The following is a 21,079-nucleotide window of genomic DNA, read 5'->3' on the forward strand; positions in this document are numbered from 1 at the left end:
TCATTTTGAGTATCGGGTATAAAAAGCAAAGAACAGAAAAGACAATCAGGAATTTTCAATAGGAATCTTTAGTTCCATTTACCTTTAAGCAACAGCCAATTAGTTTCTGGTTTACTGAAGGAAGATCTCCCTTTAGTTGTACATATTACAATAATGTATTCGCTTCGCTTTTGTATTTCTCGTAAATGTTTATCAATGGAATGTTTTTATATTTTTTATATTTTTATTAATGATTTTTGGTTCACACAAAGTAGCGCACTGTATTTTTTAACAACTGTTTTATTTGTTGTTTCTCGTCGAACAATGAAATTTTTATACTTGTGCACAGTCGAGTCCTGAAATATGGAGACAGTCTGGTTGAGACCTAAGCTTTGGGGGCACTTCCAATGATTGGTTGGTTCTCTAGTGCGCAAATCTCAGTCTCTCTCTCTCTCTCTCTCTCTCTCTCTCTCTCTCTCTCTCTCTTTCTCTGTCTCAGGTTCTCTCTTGTTGTTTACCTGAGCAAAATACTTATGTTTATGTGTGTTTTGATGGATCTGTCACAGCAAACATGCAACAGTCTGCAGCAGGATTGAGGAAAAAGTCTCCAGAGAAGCCCCTGCGCAGACGCCTCAAGCAGTGCAAGAAATTGGAGAGTGTTAGGCAGAGATAGAGGCAAAGAGAGAGAGAGATGAACATGCTAAATATTTGTGTAATGTTTGAGTATAATATTTTCCATGATATGCAGACTGAGGGAAATCATAGACAATATAAAACGTGGCTAGAGGAAAAGAAAAAACTTGGTAGATGATATTTAATGATAACTATCCCCTGAATCCATTTCCACACAAGCGAAAGGGTCCTTCAACTTGAACTTGTTTCGTGCTCATGGAAGGTTCCACTCGCGAGACAAGGAAACAGCCAAGGCAAACGACAAAAAGAATCCGGAACTTCTATTGGAGTGGTTTTTTTATGGTTTCCCGGGGGGGCAAGTCAAGGCAAGGGACTTTTTGATGGACACACAGCATATCCCTTCGCTCAGCTCGTCTTGAACTTTATTAATAAATTTTCTTGTTGCCTTCGCCGCGGACATAGAGCGGACAAATCTCTACACTCTCCATCCATCCATCCACCCACGGACTCTACACAGAAGCGAGGCTAAGATGAAAAAAAAGAGAAAACTAAATCAAAATTATATAAAAAAAATTAAACTTATGAAAAATGTCTTGAGATTTTCGAATCGATGAAATTTTGCAAAGATATTTTTTGAAGCATTTACCAATTGATTTTTCCCTTTTTTTTGGTCTGCCCTAAGACTTATTTACTATTCAAAAACTCAAAAGAATTTCTGTTTCAGGAACATTTGTGTCTGTTCCAGATAGTCCTCTTGCTGTTTTTGTTGTAGTGGTTGTTGTTGTTGTTCTTGTGTGTAATTAAATACGAGGATAAAGCTGTCCAACATGGATCGCTTTGAGGTCGTGGCAAATATGATAGACAGCACCAGAATTGTTGTTAGCAATAGGGCGAAAAACAATAAGTAACCAAAAGCGCACATTCGCGTAGCTTTCTTATTTTTCCCTTCTTTACTCAGTTATAGATTGGTATATATATTCGATGGATATATATTAGGTATATATATGTACATTCGTATGTGTATACATATATACGAGAGAGGGGGGGTCTGGCTTTCTGTATAGCAGAGAAAATTTTGCACTTCGTTTGGGTCTTTGGGTTATTATTTGGATATTTCTTTTGTTTGATAATTTGATGGTGGATTTTCTTTACTTGGCTGCGGTTTGAGCTTTCTCTTGGGGGTATTTTTCGAAGCGTATCTCACTGGGGAAAGAAAAACTTTCTGCCTTTTCTTTTTATTTTCTGCACAAAATCGATGGACAGGCCAGAACTGTGGCACGCGCACGAGTCACACGAATCAAATCGAGACCAGAACGAACTGCACCCTTTGAGGGTAGACGACACAGTGAATCCGAGTCGGGTCGAGAGCTTACTGCTGCCACTACTGCTGCTGCTGCTGCTGCTGCTGCTTCGACCAGCCCTCGCATGCGTCATGAGCAGGCCCGACCCCGAGCAGTAGCTGGGGGCAAGATGTACTCGTACTCTTACTATATGGGTATGCCAATAATTTGATAAATTTTATAAAGAGACAGTCGGCCCGTCATCGTTTAGCATCAAAAATTTCATGAATAAAGCAGGTGCGCACTCTGCCTCTTCCCAACACTGTCACACACACCGCCGGCCGCCACTGTTTGTTTGATCTTATTATAAGCCATTCCGCTGTCGCTGCTGCTACTGCCACTGCCCCTTGCCACTGAAACTGCTGGCAGAGTGGCTTCTGCCTAATGACGTAAAATGAATTGTGAATTGTGTATGTGGATGTGTGGTGCTTTTCTCGCTTTTCCCACTTTTCCTATTGATTTCCCACCGCCTGGCGTCTTCTCCTCTCGAGTGGTTGCCTGACGCACAGCACAGAACAGCACAGAACGAGCGCTGGCTCTGTCTCTGACTTTTTTATGTTACTGGTAGATTCATTTGTGTGCTTCTCCACCTCCACCCCCGCCGGTAATTGCATTGGCATTGAAATCTGACGCTGACGCTGTCGCTGTCGCTGACAGGGGAGAGTTATGGAGGGAAAGGAGATTTCCAGGACAATCTTATACTGGTGGCGGCTATATGTATGTCCTGTGCAAGTCTTTTGAATAAGTATGTCCATTTAAAGAGTGCCCCCTACCAAGTTAAAGAACTCTAGGGAATTGTTAATGTGGAAAAGTCAGAGAATTCGATAGGATAAGAATTCTTTATTAATAGTTTTTTATAGTCATAACTCAATTGAGTCTTGGCTTTAAAGTCAAAAACCAGTGGAAACGCATAACCTCGGACTTTTTCGCCTTTTTTTAACTTATCCTAATATCAAAGAGGTTCCTTGTTCAATTTTTCGTATTTTCCTGTACTTACCAAGAGCATGACTTGATAAAATACTACCGGCCTATAAAGATTCCAGTCTACACAGGTAATCTGTCTGGGTAATCCTATCAGATAGTTATAGTATCTATGAGTCTAAAGACTACTGCTACGAGTGCATAGGTCTCTACTAGGTCCATTTGGTCAATATGTGTTAAGACCTTAAAAGAAAAGTCTAGACATTTGCGAGTTGAGTTGTAAATTCAAACTAAATTTTGTTCTTAAAATCAGAGCCTTATATGTGATTTGACAATGAGGTAGGAGGTACAATTTGGTAGTCTATAATTATCGTTAGACCTACGCAGAGGATACACTTTACTGAGGGTGTCTATTTGAGTACATGCTTACATTAGTTTTATTTTAGGACCGCATTTGTTAAGTGTTTTCTCGACTTGTGTTTTGCTGTCGTATTAATGGGTTACAGATCTCTGTTTACACCCGTGCAGTCATGGTGAAGTGAGAAAGTGCGGTCGCGTTTTCCTGGTGCTCCCGCGCGGAAGGCTATTTAGCCAAGTGTCTGCAGGAAAAAAAGCGAAACCGGTGAATTGACAGACCCACACGAGTGGCCGGTACATACCGAGGAGATTTGCAAGGCAGGCGAGGCCGCATGTCCAATTCCAGACGGCAGGAAGGCGAAATGCGTCCCCCCCTGGTCCACCTGGCCAAGGGGGGGGTGGTGAGTTTGCCCTCCTTTCTTGTTCTCCCTGCTCTTTCAGCACTCGATATTCTTTGTTGTTTTAATTGTAACTTTTCACTCTTTGGCCCGGCCGTCTTGCTCTTGTTCTTCACTGCAAGTGTTACTCGTCAGGCCAGCTGATCGATATATCAGCTGCCGACCAGTGCACTGCAGCGGAACCAATGAGCCACCGGCAGAGGGCGTGCTCATGCTGATCTAGGATTATCTACTCCTACATCTGCTACACCTACATATAGCATAGATTATGTTCCCCCACCAGAGGCCGCCACTGTATTAAGGTGGCTACACAGTGCCAAAATTAAGTTTTTGGACACTGTACTATTGGTGATATGGGACGTTCTAGGAGGCAGTCGTACTAAAGGTAGTGGAACCTAATAATAGTAACCACCACGGCGAGCCGCTGCCTGTCGCAGGAGGCGACAAAACACGGCATCAAGGCCGAGACCAGTACAGCCTTGATTATAAGACTGGAAACACCGGCACGGAAAGACGTTTTTGGGCTGACGGCGTCAGTATTCTAGAACTTCACTAAGCGGAGTGAAATCCTGCTGAAATAGCTTCTAGGCTAATGCTGAGGCCGCCCCCGTCCCGTTAAAAACTGGCAGTTCTCCTAGGTACGCTTCCTGATTCGTCGCCATTAAGTTGGTGGTGCAGGCTCGGTTGAGCAACGCTCCCGACTAGCGCGGATCCGGCTCTGAACTCTTGACCCCGTGAGGGCAAGAGTCAACCCTAACATGGCCGCACTGCTTGCATAGACAACCATGGGATTAATAACGCGACTGCGCAAGCGAACAGGAACAACGACCCGGGAGTTGGGACCCATTAGAATGGAAACACCACAATCACAACCAAAAACGAGGGGGAACGTTGTGAGTTGCTGCGTACACCGCAACTCTACAGTTATACCCGATACTAAGTCAGTATGGCTCCCCTGCGGCAGTCGCCGCTAATATTGAACCACACGACAAAGAGTGCGTGCGAGAGAGACAGAAAATCAGTCTGAGCGTGACGTCGGGCGCTGCGTGGCCACTGCAAATTGATTTCTTGCTTTTGGCTACAAAAATGATCCGATCTGATCCAGATTCAGCAATCTGATAGATATAGTCATTATCTATGATTCTGCGTTTTTAGTTTTCTCGAATGTGCAATATTGTGGATGCAACAGATTGATTCGTTCTTTGTGGGGGCGGAAGGGGGTGGGGCGAAATTCTGAGATATACGTTTTATAGTGAGATCTAACAGAAGTGCGGATACCAAATTTGGTTACTCTAGCCTTAATAGTCTCTGAGATTTGTGGATGCCCCAGATTTTCGTCCTTTGCGGGGGCGGAAGGGGGAGTGGCGAAAATTGGACATGAAACGGTCAAGGTCAGATATCACAGGAGTGTGGATACCAAATTTGGTTGCTCTGGCTCTTATAGGTTCTGAGATCCTTTAACTCATATTTTGCAATTGGCAAAGCCGACCATGAAACCTGTGTGTTAGAGAGAGACAGAGCGAGAAAGAATGAAATTGTTTTCTTGATTCTGGCTATAATAATTATACGATCTGGTTGAGATTTTACACTCTAGAACATATAGTCATCCTCTCCGATTCTGCATTTCTGGTTTTATCGTATCTTTAAAAATGTGGATGCCACAGATTTTCGTCCTTTGTGGGGGCGGAAGTGGGCGGGGCAAAGTTTTGAAATATTTTTGTAGCAGTGACATATCACAGATGTCTGGATCCAAAACATCGTTGCTCTAGCTCTTATAGTCTTTGAGCACTAGGCGCTGAAGGGGACGGACGGACGGACGGACGGACGGACAGACGGACAGACGGACAGACAGACAGGGCTCAATCGACTCGGCTATTGATGCTGATCAAGAATATATATACTTTATGGGGTCGGAAACGATTCCTTCTCGACGTTACACACATCCACTTTTACCACAAATCTAATATACCCCAATACTCATTTTGAGTATCGGGTATAATTACAGAGGACGAAAACGCATTCACGAGGAGTGCAAGGATGGCAAGATCACCGGTGGAGGTGAGACCTGCGGGAGAAGCAGCAGTAGCAGTCCAGGAGCGGACTCAAAAAGATCGGAACAAAAAGGAGCTACAACAGAAGGAGCAGACCCAGATGGAGCAGACCCAGATAGGGCAGACCCAAACGGAGCAGACCCAGAAGGGGCAGAGCAGCACGGCGCTACGCGATCTCGGGCAGGAAATTGCAAAGCTGGTGGAGATGCTGGAAGACGGGAAGAGGCGCTCCGTCCACCAGCCGATGAGGGACTCCATTGAAAGCATCCGAGCGCTCTACGAGCTGGTGGCCATCCAGCTTCATGACGATAGGGCAAAGGCGGTGATCCGTACCCACCAGTCCTCCCAAACTTCGCCGTTGTTTAGGACAGCGGTGGAGGCAAAAAGGAAGCAGGAAAATGGGAAAGCACCGAAAAACAAGAGGAGCAAAGGGGTGGACACCCAGACGAAAACCTGCGCGGTTGGAGTGGATGCGAAAACTCCAACTCCAGGAGATAACGACACAGGGGAGACACCGACGGCGCCTCCGAACAGGGAGTGGAGGAAAGTTGAAAGAAGGCCGAGAGTTAGGAAGCCGAAGCCTTCTAGGGTGATGACGGAGAAGGCACGCCCGGATGCCATCATCATAGCGGCGAAAGACCCGAGCAGCTACGCAGAGATTCTGCGAAAGGTAAAAGGAGACGAGAAGCTACAAGGGTTAGGAGAGGCGGTGGCAAGAATCCGCCGCACCCAAAAGGGGGAACTCCTGCTCCAGCTCAGCAAATCAGGAGAGGAAACCTCGTCCTTCCAGAGTCTGGTCGGCGAGTCGCTAGGGGACGCAGCAGAGGTCCGCGCCCTCCAACAGCGAGTCATCGTTGAATGCAGCGACTTGGACGAGGAGGAGATAAGGGACGCACTCATGTCCCAGGTCCAGTTGGCAAACGTGGCACTGGACGACATATCAATAAGGAGAGGGTACGGACAGACGCAGATTGCAACTGTCCGACTTCCGACAGAGGACGCCCGCAGGGCACTCAAAATAGGAGGACTGAAGGTCGGCTGGGTAAGAGGCAGACTTAGGGAAAGGGTCAGCGTCACCAAATGCTTCTGCTGCATGGAGTTCGGCCACATGGCCAGACAGTGTAGGAGCGATGTAGATCGTTCTAAGCTGTGCCGGAGATGCGGGAAGGAGGACCACCTTGCAAAAGACTGCGACAAGGACCCCCAGTGCATGTTCTGCAAGGGAAAGAAGGAAGATTAGAGGCATATCGCAGGAAGCGGCAGGTGCCCCCTCTTTAGACAGGCACTTGCAAAGAGGATAGGATGAGGTGCATGCAGCTGAACCTTCACCACTGCGAGGCGGCACAGGCACTACTGAGCCAAGACGCCAGGGAGAGGAAACCGGACGTGGTCATCGTATGCGAACCATACAAACCGGTGCCAGGCAGCGGTTGGGCACAACGTAAGTGCAGGAAGGCCGCGATCTGGGGCGTCGAGACCCCGCCGCTCGATGTGGATTCGTCAAAGGAGGGCTTTGTAAGAGCTAGACTCAAGGGTGTAACTTTCTACAGTTGTTACGCACCGCCGAGTTGGGACCTGTCGCGTTTCCTAACTATGTTGGAACACATTGCGGAAGACACTCGTGGGAGGACACCCTTTGTCATCGCAGGGGACTTTAATGGGTGGGCCGTCGAATGGGGCAGCAAAGAGACCAACGCAAGAGGGTACTGCCTACTGGAGAAGTTCTCGTCTCTCGACGTCGGACTGGCAAACGACGGGAAAAAGATGACCTTCTGCAGGGCGGGGAGATCCTCAATAATAGATCTGACCTTTCTGAGCAGTTCGCTATGTAGACATTCCACCTGGAGAGTGGGTGACGAATTCACATTTAGCGACCACCAGGCGATACACTTTGAGCTCGGACAGCGCAACAGAGTCCCCAGGAAGCCAAAAACAAAGGGGCCAAAGTGGAAGGATAGTCTACTGGACGTCGCAGCCTTCTCGGACTCCTTCAGGCAACACGAGTGGAACCTAGCTGGTATCTCAGCGGAGGAAGCGGCACGGGAACTGACGCAGAGGATAGCCGACGCATGCGATCAATCCATGCCAAGGAGGAAGCCGTCTCTACGAGGAAGACCTTGCTACTGGTGGACGCAGAAAATAGGCGAGCTTAGAAGGGCTTGTCTCCGAGCGCGACGGCGTGCCCAAAGATCGAGAGGCCGCTACGCCTTCGAAACCAGGCAAGAGGAATTTCGCACGGCAAAACACGGGCTGAAGGTGGCCATCAAGAAGAGTAAGAGCGACTGCTTCCGCCACATATGCGACGAAGCGGAGGTAGACCGGGGTACTGCTTATAAAGTAGTCACCAAAAGGATCAGAGGAATAAGCACCCCTACCCCGACGTGCTCGCAACTGCTGCATAGGATTGTGACAGCGCTGTTCCCCAGGCACCCGCAGAAGGAAGAAGCTAACCTGGACCAGGAGGAACCACCATACGAGCCAGTATCTACACTGGAGGTCATAGAAGCAACCAGGAGAGTTGGCGACCGGAAGGCACCAGGGCCGGATGGAATACCCAACAAGGCCCTAAAGCTCGCGGTGGCCACCCGACCGGAACCCTTTGCGGAGACTTTCAACAGGAGGGAACATTCCCAAAACGATGGAAGAGGCAGCGTCTAATTCTGCTGCCCAAAGGCAACAAGCCAGCAGACGATCCATCGGCGTACAGACCAATCTGCCTGTTGGACACGATGGGCAAGCTGCTTGAAAGAGTGCTGTACAACAGGTAAAATCGCAAGACTCCATCAAGTATTTGGGAGTGATGTTGGACAACCGCCTAACCTTCCGCTCGCATGTGGAGTATGCTAGCCAGAAGGCAGCGAGGATGCAAGGAGCTCTCTCCCGCATGCTTCCAAATGTTGGTGGACCAAAGACTGGATGCCGAAGACTGATGGCAAGCGTAGTGTCCTCCATCCTTCTCTACGCAGCGCCAATCTGGGCGGCAGCGGTCATAAACAACCAAGGCCTGCGAAGGAAGTTAGCTGCTCCATACAGGCTAGCCGCGCTGACGGTCATCTCGGCTTACAGGACTGTGTCCGAGGACGCAGCACTAGTCCTAGCGGGTATGATACCCGTGGACATACTGGCCAGGGAGATGAAAATAGTGTACGAAAAGAGTACGGCGCAGGGAACCATAGGCGGCACGGCGGCCATCCGCAATACAGCGCGACAGGCCTCCATCGAAACATGGCAGGAACGGTGGAATCAGAGCGTCAAAGGGAGGTGGACGCATAAACTGATCAGTAGCGCGAAGGAGTGGATCGGAAGGAGCAGAGGCAACGCGGACTACCACATAACGCAATTCCTAACCGCGCATGGGGGCTATCGCGGCAGCTATATAAGTACAAACACGATACCAGCCCATACTGCCCTACGTGCCCAACGGCAATCGAAGACCCGGAGCATGCCCTCTACGGCTGTAAGAGATACGCAGCATGGACGGAGAATATCGCCCCAGCAGAGTTGCTGGTTAGCTTTATGACAGCATCGGAGGATAACTATATATACGTGTACCGTCTCATCAAGCGCATCCAGGATGACCTGAGACGATGCGAGAAAGAGCGGCATGTAGCGGCCTAGAATAGGCCCCCCTCCCCGCGAAGCAATACCTAACGGTGATCCCGCGGGGGGAAGAGGTGTGTATGTGTGTGGGGTGGTTTTAGTACGTATGACTTGACTAGAGCAAGGAATTGTGCATGCCAATGGCACGGGTCATTGGTATCTCATGAAGATTTCCACTCATGGCGCATCCATGAAAAAAAACGAGGGGGAACGTTGTGAGTTGTTGCGGACACCGCAACTCTACGGTTATACCCGATACTAAGTCAGTATGGCTCTCCTCCGGCAGACGCCGCTAATATTAAACGACACGACAAAGAGTGCGTGCGAGAGAGACAGAAAATCAGTCTGAGCGTGACGTCGGGCGCTGCGTAGCCACTGCAAATTGATTTGTTCCTATTGGCTATAAAAATGATCTGATCTGATCCAGATTCAGCAATCTGATAGATATGGTCATTATCTATGATTCTGCGTTTTTAGTTTTCTCGAATGTGCAATATTGTGGATGCAACAGATTTTCGTCCTTTGTGTGGGCGGAAGGGGTGGGGCGAAATTTTGAGATACACGTTTTATACTTTATACCCAATACTCATTTTGAGTATCGGGTATAAAAAAAAAAAAACCCGTGCAGTCATAACTTGTCTACTTTATGTGATTTCTTTAGAAATCGGTGTTGTTACATGAGTGAATGTGTACAATAATCTATTTATGTTTAAACATTCTGCAAGGGGCCGAAAGTGGCATTGTATTGACGATAATATGTTCATGTTTGAACATTCTGCAAAGGGCCGAAAGTGGCATTGTTATACCCGATACTCAAAATGAGTATTGGGGTGTATTAGATTTGTGGTAAAAGTGGATGTGTGTAACGTCCAGAAGGAATCGTTTCCGACCCCATAAAGTATATATATTCTTGATCAGCATCAATAGCCGAGTCGATTGAGCCCTGTCTGTCTGTCCGTCCGTCCGTCTGTCCGTCCCCTTCAGCGCCTAGTGCTCAAAGACTATAAGAGCTAGAGCAACGATGTTTTGGATCCAGACTTCTGTGATATGTCACTGCTACAAAAATATTTCAAAACTTCGCCCCGCCCACTTCCGCCCCCACAAAGGACGAAAATCTGTGGCATCCACAATTTTAAAGATGTGAGAAAACCAAAAACGTAGAATTGTAGAGAATGACCATATCTTTAAGACTGCGGAATCTGAATTGGGTCGTATTATTAATATAGCCAGCATCAAGAAAACAATTTCATTTTTTCTCGCCCTGTCTCTCTCTAACACACACGTAGCATAGGCGGCTTTGCTTAGAGTAAAACATTAGCGCCTAGATCTCAGAGACTACAAAAGCTAGAGCAACCAAATTTGGTATCCACACTCCTAATATATCGGACCGAGACGAGTTTGTTTCAAAATTTCGCCACACCCCCTTCCGCCCCCGCAAAGGACGAAAATCTGGGGATATTCAAAAATCTCAGAGACTATTAAGGCTAGAGTAACCAAATTTGGTATCCGCACTCCTGTTAGATCTTACTATAAAACGTGTATCTCAAAATTTCTCCCCCCTTCCGCCCACACAAAGGACGAAAATCTGTTGCATCCACAATATTGCACATTCGAGAAAACTAAAAACGCAGAATCATAGATAATGACCATATCTATCAGATTGCTGAATCTGGATCAGATCAGATCATTTTTATAGCCAATAGGAACAAATCAATTTGCAGTGGCTACGCAGCGCCCGACGTCACGCTCAGACTGATTGTCTGTCTCTCTCGCACGTACTCTTTGTCGTGGCGTTTCATATTAGCGGCGTCTGCCGGAGGAGAGCCATACTGACTTAGTATCGGGTATAACCGTAGAGTTGCGGTGTCCGCAGCAACTCACAACGTTCCCCGTCGTTTTGTATTTTGATTCTTGTGAACCTTTTTGTGTACATTTTCTTTATAGCTATAATTACAAGTACAGATAATCATTTACAGTCAATTATAGTGGGTGTTCAGGCCAGCAGCAGATGATTGCCGCGCACTATGCCAACTTCGTGCGCTCCGGTCTCAACTCGCTCTCGCGCGCTCGGAGGGGCGCTCGGGAGACTTTACGACCCACGATCCACCCGGCGCTCAAGCCATCATGGAGCATAGATCGTAAGGCCTAGTTTTAGTTACGTTTCCCACCCCGCTACAAGCTGTCGTCGTGCACATACGCGCACCTACACCACCTCAACAAAAAAACAAGCGGTGAGGCCCACGACATAGTGGCACAGGCTCCACTCACGAACGAAGGGTTCGCGTCCGCATGGAGCGCCCTCCGTGAGCGTTTCCAAAACAAGAGGCTGATACTCAAAGCCCAGCTGAAGATCCTTTTCAGTCTGCCCCAAATCCGCACCGAGTCAGCTGCAGCGCTAAAAGAGCTTCAGAGAGCCGTCCACAAGTGCCTTACGACACTCAACCACTCCGAGGTCTCCACAGACAGCATTTTCGCTGACGGAGTGTTAGTGTACCTCATATCCGCGAAGTTGCCGAAAGCGACTTTGGAGCTTTGGGAGCAGTCCGTGACACACAAGTCCGAAATTCCCACCTGGCACGCTATGGACAAGTTCCTGGCGGAGCGGTACCTGTCTCTCGAGGTGACCGAGGAGGGCCATCCAGGCATGGAGACTCAGGCCCACTCCAGGGCGAGTCTACCCATGTCAGAGAGTTCAAAGGGCAATCCCAACCCATAACGTTCCCAAGGGAGCCCTGTTGCAAGGCGGGTTCACTCGTTCGGAACAACTGTGGATCCGAAGCGGAGAACGTGTGATCTTTGCTCCAAAGAGAACCATCCGATCCGGGTATGCCCTCAATTCCTTCAGATGAGACCTGATGCTCTAGCTGGAGCGAGCAAAAAAGCTTTGCTAAAACTGTTTCGCAAGAGGTCACCAGATTTGTGAATGCCAAAGAGCCCACAACTGCAACACGTGTGGAGACCGGCATCATACGCTGCTGCACCGTGGCACTCCAGTTTCCAGCCAATCCGTGCCCAACTCCGTACCCCTTCCGACTCCTGCCGAAGCTCAGCCTAGCGTTCAGAACTATTTCGCCTCCGGCAAGAGGGCGGTACTCCTGGGCACGGCTATTATTAATATTTGCCACTTGGGGACAAACTTTCGCGCCCGCGCTCTAATCGACCCGGGCTCCGAGGCGACGTTCATTACGGAACGTCTCTTCCAGATCATTAAGTTGCCATTCCGACTCGCCCAGGCACAGGTCTCGGGCCTCAATCAGACCATATCCGCTCAGTCCAAGAAGCTCTGCAATTTTTCCATCCGCTCCCCGACTAAGCCGGGCTTACACTTGGACGCCACAGCCTATGTCCTGCCGGAACTATCAGGCAGTCTTCCCTCCCATCCGATCCCGCAACACTCGTTGCGAGACTTGCCGAACCTGCCATGGGCCGACCCGACATTTTACGCAAGCTCACAAATAGATGTCCTGATTGGTGCCGACATCCTTCCATCCATCCTCTTGAGCGGCTCACAGACGAACATCTGTGGATCTCTTCTCGGACAGGAGACCATTTTCGGATGGGTTCTTACAGGCCCCGTGCCAAACACGGTACAAGGCAGGGTCGCATCCTTCTCCACGCAAATTTCCACCGAGCTAGAGACTCCGTTAGACAAACTCCTCACAAAGTTTTGGGAGGTGGAGGACATTCCTACTAAAATGGAAAGCGAGTCGGATTCTTACTGCGAAAGAAATTTCCTCCGAACTACGTCAAGAACGCCAAGCGGGAAATACGTCGTCACGTTACAGTTTCGCGACCCAGATCATCTCGGATCAGATCTGGGGTATTCAAGGGCAACCGCGCTGGCCCAGTTCCTAAGAAACGAAAATCGCTTGAAAAGAAACAGTCCCCTATAAGAGCAGTACGACACCGTGATCCAAGAATACCTAGAGCTTGGACACATGACAGAAGTTCTTCCGACTCATGGGTCCTCAACCTACTACCTGCCGCACCACGCTGTCTTCAAGCCTGATAGCACCACCACGAAAGTCCGCGTTGTATTTAACGCATCCAGCCCGTCGACTAACGGTATCAGCTTGAATGACCTTCTGCACCCCGGCCCTGTTCTCCAGTCCGACTTAACCCTTCAGATCCTGAAGTGGCGCTACTACCGGTACGTCTTCAATGCTGACATCACCAAGATGTATCGGCAGATTTGGGTAGATCCGAAGCACACCCCCTTCCAGCGAATTTTGTTTCGCAACAAGGAGGGCGAGATACGCGACTATGAGTTGCAAACTGTCACCTTTGGAGTCAATTGTGCTCCCTTTCTCGCCATCCGGGTGTTGCAACGGCTTGCAGACGATGTCCAGTCCCGATTCCCAAGAGCCAGTCACATCATTCGGTCCTGTATGTATGTCGACGACGTCCTAGCGGGAGCAGCCTCTCCCACTGAGGCTCAACTAGCTATCCGCGAGTTACAGGCCGCCCTGAGTTCTGCCGGGTTTCCACTGAGAAAATGGACGTCCAACCACAAGGATATCCTGACTACCATTCCGAATGACCATCTCCTTCACACTGACTTCCTTGAACTCGAGGCAGAAAGCACAGCCAAGACTCTCGGAATTCGCTGGAAGGCGACAACAGACGATTTCTTCTTCGTTCCGCCAGAGCTGGCATCTACGGCATCATATACCAAGCGAGCGGTGCTTTCCCAGATAGCAAGGTTGTTCGACCCTGCGGGCTGGTTAGCTCCTTTCAAGGAGCCCAGGTCAAAGATCTTCATGCAAGAGATCTGGTTGCAAGAAGTAGGATGGGACGAAGATCTTCCGACCGAGATGCGTCAGCGCTGGCAGAGTTTTCTGCGGAGCTACTCCGCTCTCGACCAGATCCGCATTCCAAGGTGGATTGGCTCCGAACCATCTGTAAGGGTCGAGCATCACGGATTTTGCGATGCGTCCGAAAAGGCGTACGGTGCGGCGATCTACGTACGCATCGAGACTGACCACCTGGTCAAGGTGCAGCTGCTTACCGCGAAAACACGAGTCGCACCCGTTAAGACTGTATCGCTCCCCCGTTTAGAGCTGTGCGGCGCCGTGCTGCTGTCCGAAATGGCGACGGCTATCCTGCCAAATATGCCAAGCGCACCTACAACCTGTTACTTCTGGACAGATTCCGCTATAGTCCTGTCCTGGCTGAAGAAGCCTGCTTGCCACTGGACCACCATCGTGGCCAACCGAGTGACCAGAATTTCGCAAGCCACCGGGGTCGAGAATTGGGGTCACGTTCCGTCCGCACAAAATCTCGCCGACCTCGCCAGCAGGGGCGTATCCTTACAGGAGCTCGTCGAGAACCAACTCTGGTGGCACGGACCAGCGTGGTTGCAAGGGCCCCGGCATCAATGGCCAGCCCAAGGCGGGGACGATCCCGTGATAACCCTCGAGCAACGTGCTCTGAAGGTTCATTTTGCACCGAGCCCATCCGAAGACTTCCTCGATCGGTTCTCCAATCTGGAGAGAGCCCTGCGAGTCCGTGCTTATGTCCTTCGCTTTACAAAACGCTGCCGGAAGCTGGTCACCGGACAAGAGGACCACCTTGCAAGCGAAGACATTACCGAAGCTGAGCGCACTCTTATCCTAGAGACTCAGCGCAGGGAATACTCCCAAGAGCATCACTGCCTAAGCGAGAAGCGGCCAGTGCCAAGGTCAAGTTCTATCCTGAATTTGAACCCGTTCCTAGACCAACATGGGCTCATAAGAGCATGTGGCCGTATCGCAACTTCTACCTTTCTGAACCAACTAATGGTGCGACTTATCCGATCCAAGTTCTGGATTCCCAAGGTTCAGAAACTCATGAAGGGGGTGGTAAACTCCTGCAAGGTATGCGTCATCCACAGACAGAAGTTGCAAGCCCAAATGATGGGTGATCTTCCTACGGAACGAACGTCCTTTTCCAGACCGTTCACGCACACGGGTGCGAAATACGGAATTACACAGGCAGAACGTGCCTGATAACCAAGGGGTATGTGTTTGTGTTCGTGTGTTTTTCCACGAAGGCGATCCATTTGGAGCCCACGTCGGATCTCACGACCGAGAAATTTCTTGCAGCCTTCGCTCGTTTCGTCGCATGACGAGGGTGTCCGCAGCGCATTCACTCCGACAATGGCAAAACTTTCGTTGGTGCCGCCAAGGTGCTTTTCCGTGACTTCCTAGAAGCATTCAAGGGCTCGATAACTGATGCGTACAGCCATCACCGGGTTTCGTGGCGTTTTATCCCACCAGGAGCTCCACACATGGGAGGTCTGTGGGAAGCCGGGGTGAAGAGTTTCAAAACTCTCTTTTACAAAGCCACGTCCACTCGGAAGTACACTTTCGAAGAGCTTTCCACGCTTCTCGCAAAGATCGAAGCATGCCTTAATTCCAGGCCGCTCTCGCCGATGTCCGAAGATCCAACTGAGTTGCTGGCCCTTACTCCCGGGCACTTCCTTACCGGGGGACCCTTGATGTCCACGGCCGAACCCGAAATAAAGGGTGACCTTAAATCAATAATCAATCGATGGCAGCATTTAAAGGCGCTCACCCAACAGTTCTGCCAGCGGTGGAAAGAGGAATACCTCAAAGAGCTCCACAAGCGCACTAAGTGGCAGACGCCGACGCCAAACCTCCAGGTTGGGGATATGGTTGTCGTCAAAGAAGACAACCTGCCCTCCAATGAATGGCGGCTCGGGAGAGTCTAGTCCGTGTATCCCGGCGCTGACGATAGAGTCCGTGTGGTAGATATCCTTACTGCCCGCGGGGTCCTTAAAAGGCCTGTTGTAAAGGTCGTTCTCCTCCCAGTAGAACGCCCTAGTTCCGTCCAACAATAACGCGAATGTACCTTCCAAAGCTCCAAGTTTCATTACTAATACTTCTTCGACCACTTTCCTTCCTCCTAGTTCATCGTATCCAGACATGGCCCCACGCTCACGCGCCAACCGCACCGGGGAGAGCCGGTATCCACGGGGTAGAGGCACCTACCGTTGCCGAGTCTGCTCAGGAATACACCCGCTACGGACCTGCCATGTGTTTCTGCGCCTAAGCCCTGAGAAGAGGCTCCGAGCCGTCCTGAGAAACAAATACTGCGCCAACTGCCTGGCGCACCAGCACTCCGGGAAGGACTGCCTCAGTGGCGGGCTGTGCAGGGTGTGTGGCAAGAACCACCACACGCAACTCCACATATCCGCGCCTCGCTGTCCAGCCCGCTCAGCCTCGCGAATACAGTCGACAATTACATCGGCCCACGCCGGACGCCGCCCTCGTCGCCCAGCCCGTCAGCCGGCTCACGCCGAGCGCCGTCCTCGTCGGCCCGTCAGCCGACCGGTCGTAGGAACCGCGACCTCATCGTTTTCGAGTCCAGCGGCTCAAGCTGAGTGCCGACCCCGTCACCCCGTGAACCGTCGTAGGAACCCCGGCGCCCTCCGTAAGCTCCCTTTTACAACATAGGAGCCTCAATATCCTCCCGACGGCGCTGGTGGTCCTGGATACGGGCTCGAAGGATTTCGAAACGGGCGCGCTCATCAACCCATGCACGCCGGTGAGCTGCATTGACAGTCGTCAATTTGACGATCTGAAGCTCGCAGATGCGCAATTCCATCGACCAGCCACCATCTCTCTGGTCTTAGGCGCCGACGTCTACCCGAAAGTGATCCAACCCTGGTTCCTGGCACGCGAGGACGGCCTTCCTGTGGCCCAGAGCACGGTGTTCGGATGGATCGTATCCGGTGCATGCACACAGCCATAGACACCGATTGAGCTTTGAATCCTGCAGGGGGGGGGAGGATGTTCAGGCCAGCAGCAGATGATGGCCGCGCACTGTGCCAACTTGGTGCGCTCCGGTCTCAACTCGCTCTCGCGCGCTCGGAGGGGCGCTCGGGAGACTTTACGACCCACGATCCACCCGGCGCTCAAGCCATCATGGAGCATAGATCGTAAGGCCTAGTTTTAGTTACGTTTCCCACCCCGCTACAAGCTGGCGTCGTGCACATACGCGCACCTACAGTCCACATATATACAGAAATACAAGGAACATATATATTGGAACAACTCTGACTTCTTCATTTGGATATTTTCCCACTCGTCGCTGGAAAGCCGCTTCGGTGATCCGCCCTCCTACAAACAGTGGGTAGGGAAGTGCTATCGTTTGCAGTCTTCGTGCTACTTTAATTCTTCTTATGGAATACATTATTAATATTATCATTATTATGATTCCGACAATCAAGGCCGCATGTCCAGATACATGATGGTACTTAAGTCCTTTTAAGTCATGATGACCTTCTTTTAACAATTTTATTTCGTTTCTTAACTTATCCATTTCTTCTGTATGGTTAATTAATGGTACTGTTAATGGATTCCAAACAATTTTTGGTATTTTACATATTTTATATAAAAGGATGAAATTGTTTGAATACTGTGATGAGGTACTAGTATTTTATCATCGATTCGCACAGTACAACCATGTATTATTGTTAAAATTCCTAGTTGCGGAAGATCAATTAGTTCTTGATTTGAGTTACTACATTGAATTCTAGCATTAGTGTTTACTGGAACTTTGAAGATCCAACTACCCTGTCTTTCTAATTCGACCAAAAATGACCTTGTCTCTGCTATCTTCCTATAAACGCAATTTGAATTACCCTTTGGTTTGAAAGGAGCTATCTCACAAGCATTATTATTGGCATTGCTCCAAGGCCAATTACCTTCGCATATTCTTCTATTCGTTTGCCATTTTTGGCATTTGTTCAAGGTAGCTTCAGTCATCGAATGATAGGAATCAATTTCGAAATTATATACTAAATACCTAGAGCTCAAATCTACCTTGACTAATTCTTGTTCATGCTCAACCGGCATTGGAATTATCCTAAACAAATGGGATGCGTGTCTACCAAACAGGGGAATCTTCACGTTCAGAATTAATTTGTTATCAACAAAAATTCCTTTCGCTGTTAATAGGCTGTAAATTTCCTTCAATTCTGTTCCTGTTCTTTTTCCTGGAAGCACCAATGTTTCTAATAAGTTATCTTTTATTTTTGCTTTTTCTCCCTTTAATTGTATAGGTTTTAAAATATTTGGATTTAGTCTACCATGATTAATATCTATCAGTAGATTTATAACTGCTGATTGAATTTTATCGCACTCTTCAATCAAGGAGCTTAGTTGCTTTGTTACCATAAAGAAATTTATAGATTCTTTGTACACATAAAAACCTTCCTTTAATGCTTCCGTTATGTTTTCTACTCTAGCGCTCATACTTCAAAAGTTCAAATTTATTTCCTCGGTAGTTCTTTTGAGAATATTTACCGTTGACTCTACCACCGATGTTTGTTTTTTAATTAAATCATCTAGGATATGTTGGTTTTCTAATAAATGTTTCATATTTCCATCCAACGTTTCCCTGTCTTCGGCGTACATTATCCCAAATAATATATGATAAAGTGAGCCCATAAACTCAAATGGTGCTCGCTTCTTTCTTTTATTATCCTGAGTCATGAAAAGTTTATTATTTTTCTCCAGGTCTGCAATTTGTCTTTCCGTATTATCTAAGACATTATTGCATTGATCTTCAAAAGTATAAAGTTTACCACACACAACTCTCATTTTACCAATCAATTCTTTCCCCTTTTTTATCATTTGGAAATACGGGTCCATGTTATAATAAACAATTAAATCCCAGGATGAGGCGACTATTTCAACGTCCCCCATCGGGTCCAAATATATCGAAGTGGAACTGTTCTTTTTTCAATTGACCACTTCGCCGTTCTTCTAGCAGCAATGTTTGCATTTGACACTTGGCAACATAACACAAGCATTAACAATGCTGCTATCAGTCCTAGCTTGGACATTCGAGGTCTACTACGCGTACTTCTGGTCTCTTTTGGAGTCATTCCTGAGTCTTGCTCTTCTGACTCAATTCCAGCTAATGGACAAATTTTAGTTATAGGTCGTTTTATCAACCCGTCTTGATGTTTTATAGTTACTACTCTGACTCTACCGTCCCTACCTTTATGTATTTCTTCTATTTTTCCCAAGGGCCATCTAGCTGGGTGACAGGTTTCATCTTTTATTAATACAATCTGTCCTGATTTAATATTCTGCATTCCTATTTTACATTTATTTCTTTGTTGCAGTGTGTGCAAATAATCTTCTTTCCATTTAATCCAAAATTCTCTTTTCATTTTCTGAATTAATCTCCATCTATCCAGATTCCCGATTTTTATACCCGGTACTCAAAATGAGCATTGGGGTATATTAGATTTGTGGTAAAAGTGGATGTGTGTAACGTCCAGAAGGAATCGTTTCAGACCCCATAAAGTATATATATTCTTGATCAGCATCAATAGCCGAGTCGATTGAGTCCTGTCTGTCTCTCCGTCCGTCCGTCTGTCCGTCTGTCCGTCCCCTTCAGCGCCTAGTGCTCAAAGACTATAAGAGCTAGAGCAACGATGTTTTGGATCCAGACCTCTGTGATATGTCACGCCCACTTCCGCCCCCACAAAGGACGAAAATCTGTGGCATCCACAATATTGAAGATACGAAAAACTAAAAACGCAGAATCATAGATAATGACCATATCTAGCAGATTGCTGAATCTGGATCAGATCAGATCATTTTTATAGCCAATAGGAACAAATCAATTTGCAGTGGCTACGCAGCGCCCGACGTCACGCTCAGACTGATTTTCTGTCTCTCTCGCACGCACTCTTTGTCGTGTCGTTTAATATTAGCGGCGTCTGCCGGAGGAGAGCCATACTGACTTAGTATCGGGTATAACTGTAGAGTTGCGGTCTCCGCAGCAACTCACAACGTTCCCCCTCGTTTTTTTTCGGAATAAGTATTTTCCCTTATTTATTCATGATACTTTGGAAGCCTGTTTATGTTGCGGTTGGAGTGTAGAGAGTAGAGTCCTACCGGGGGACCCTTGATGTCCACGGCCGAACCCGAAATAAAGGGTGACCTTAAATCAATAATCAATCGATGGCAGCATTTAAAGGCGCTCACCCAACAGTTCTGCCAGCGGTGGAAAGAGGAATACCTCAAAGAGCTCCACAAGCGCACTAAGTGGCAGACGCCGACGCCAAACCTCCAGGTTGGGGATATGGTTGTCGTCAAAGAAGACAACCTGCCCTCCAATGAATGGCGGCACGGGAGAGTCTAGTCCGTGTATCCCGGCGCTGACGATAGAGTCCGTGTGGTAGATATCCTTACTGCCCGCGGGGTCCTTAAAAGGCCTGTTGTAAAGGTCGTTCACCTCCCAGTAGAACGCCCTAGTTCCGTCCAACAATAACGCGAATGTACCTTCCAAAGCTCCAAGTTTCATTACTAATACTTCTTCGACCACTTTCCTTCCTCCTAGTTCATCGTATCCAGACATGGCCCCACGCTCACGCGCCAACCGCACCGGGGAGAGCCGGTATCCACGGGGTAGAGGCACCTACCGTTGCCGAGTCTGCTCAGGAATACACCCGCTACGGACCTGCCATGTGTTTCTGCGCCTAAGCCCTGAGAAGAGGCTCCGAGCCGTCCTGAGAAACAAATACTGCACCAACTGCCTGGCGCACCAGCACTCCGGGAAGGACTGCCTCAGTGGCGGGCTGTGCAGGGTGTGTGGCAAGAACCACCACACGCAACTCCACATATCCGCGCCTCGCTGTCCAGCCCGCTCAGCCTCGCGAATACAGTCGACAATTACATCGGCCCACGCCGGACGCCGCCCTCGTCGCCCAGCCCGTCAGCCGGCTCACGCCGAGCGCCGTCCTCGTCGGCCCGTCAGCCGACCGGTCGTAGGAACC

General features: G+C 48.8%; 2 protein-coding genes across 7 annotated transcripts in view; both read right to left on the reverse strand.

Annotated features, from left to right (window-relative positions):
* The window catches only part of LOC117192975 (kinesin-like protein unc-104), a 67,403-nt gene that overhangs the window by 24,730 nt on the left and 21,594 nt on the right, over positions 1-21,079 (reverse strand). The window contains exons 1-2 of one of the 6 annotated variants that reach the window (XM_033397697.1): positions 1,765-1,967; positions 83-335 (exon numbers count right to left, since the gene is read on the reverse strand). The exons of 4 other annotated variants lie outside the window; for them this stretch is intronic. The gene's annotated coding sequence lies outside the window, so the exon portion shown is untranslated. Of the gene's footprint in view, positions 1-82; positions 336-1,764; positions 1,968-21,079 lie in introns of those variants that run through there. One more of the 6 variants, XM_033397699.1, reaches the window with a different exon arrangement.
* On the reverse strand, positions 1,290-1,758 carry LOC117192984. The gene has a single exon (XM_033397712.1). The coding sequence runs from the start codon at positions 1,532-1,534 to the stop codon at positions 1,316-1,318; it is 219 nt and encodes a 72-aa protein (XP_033253603.1). The 5' UTR covers positions 1,535-1,758; the 3' UTR covers positions 1,290-1,315.

Source organism: Drosophila miranda, assembly GCF_003369915.1.
Source record: "Drosophila miranda strain MSH22 chromosome Y unlocalized genomic scaffold, D.miranda_PacBio2.1 Contig_Y2_pilon, whole genome shotgun sequence".
In the NCBI taxonomy this organism is placed as follows: domain Eukaryota; kingdom Metazoa; phylum Arthropoda; class Insecta; order Diptera; family Drosophilidae; genus Drosophila; species Drosophila miranda.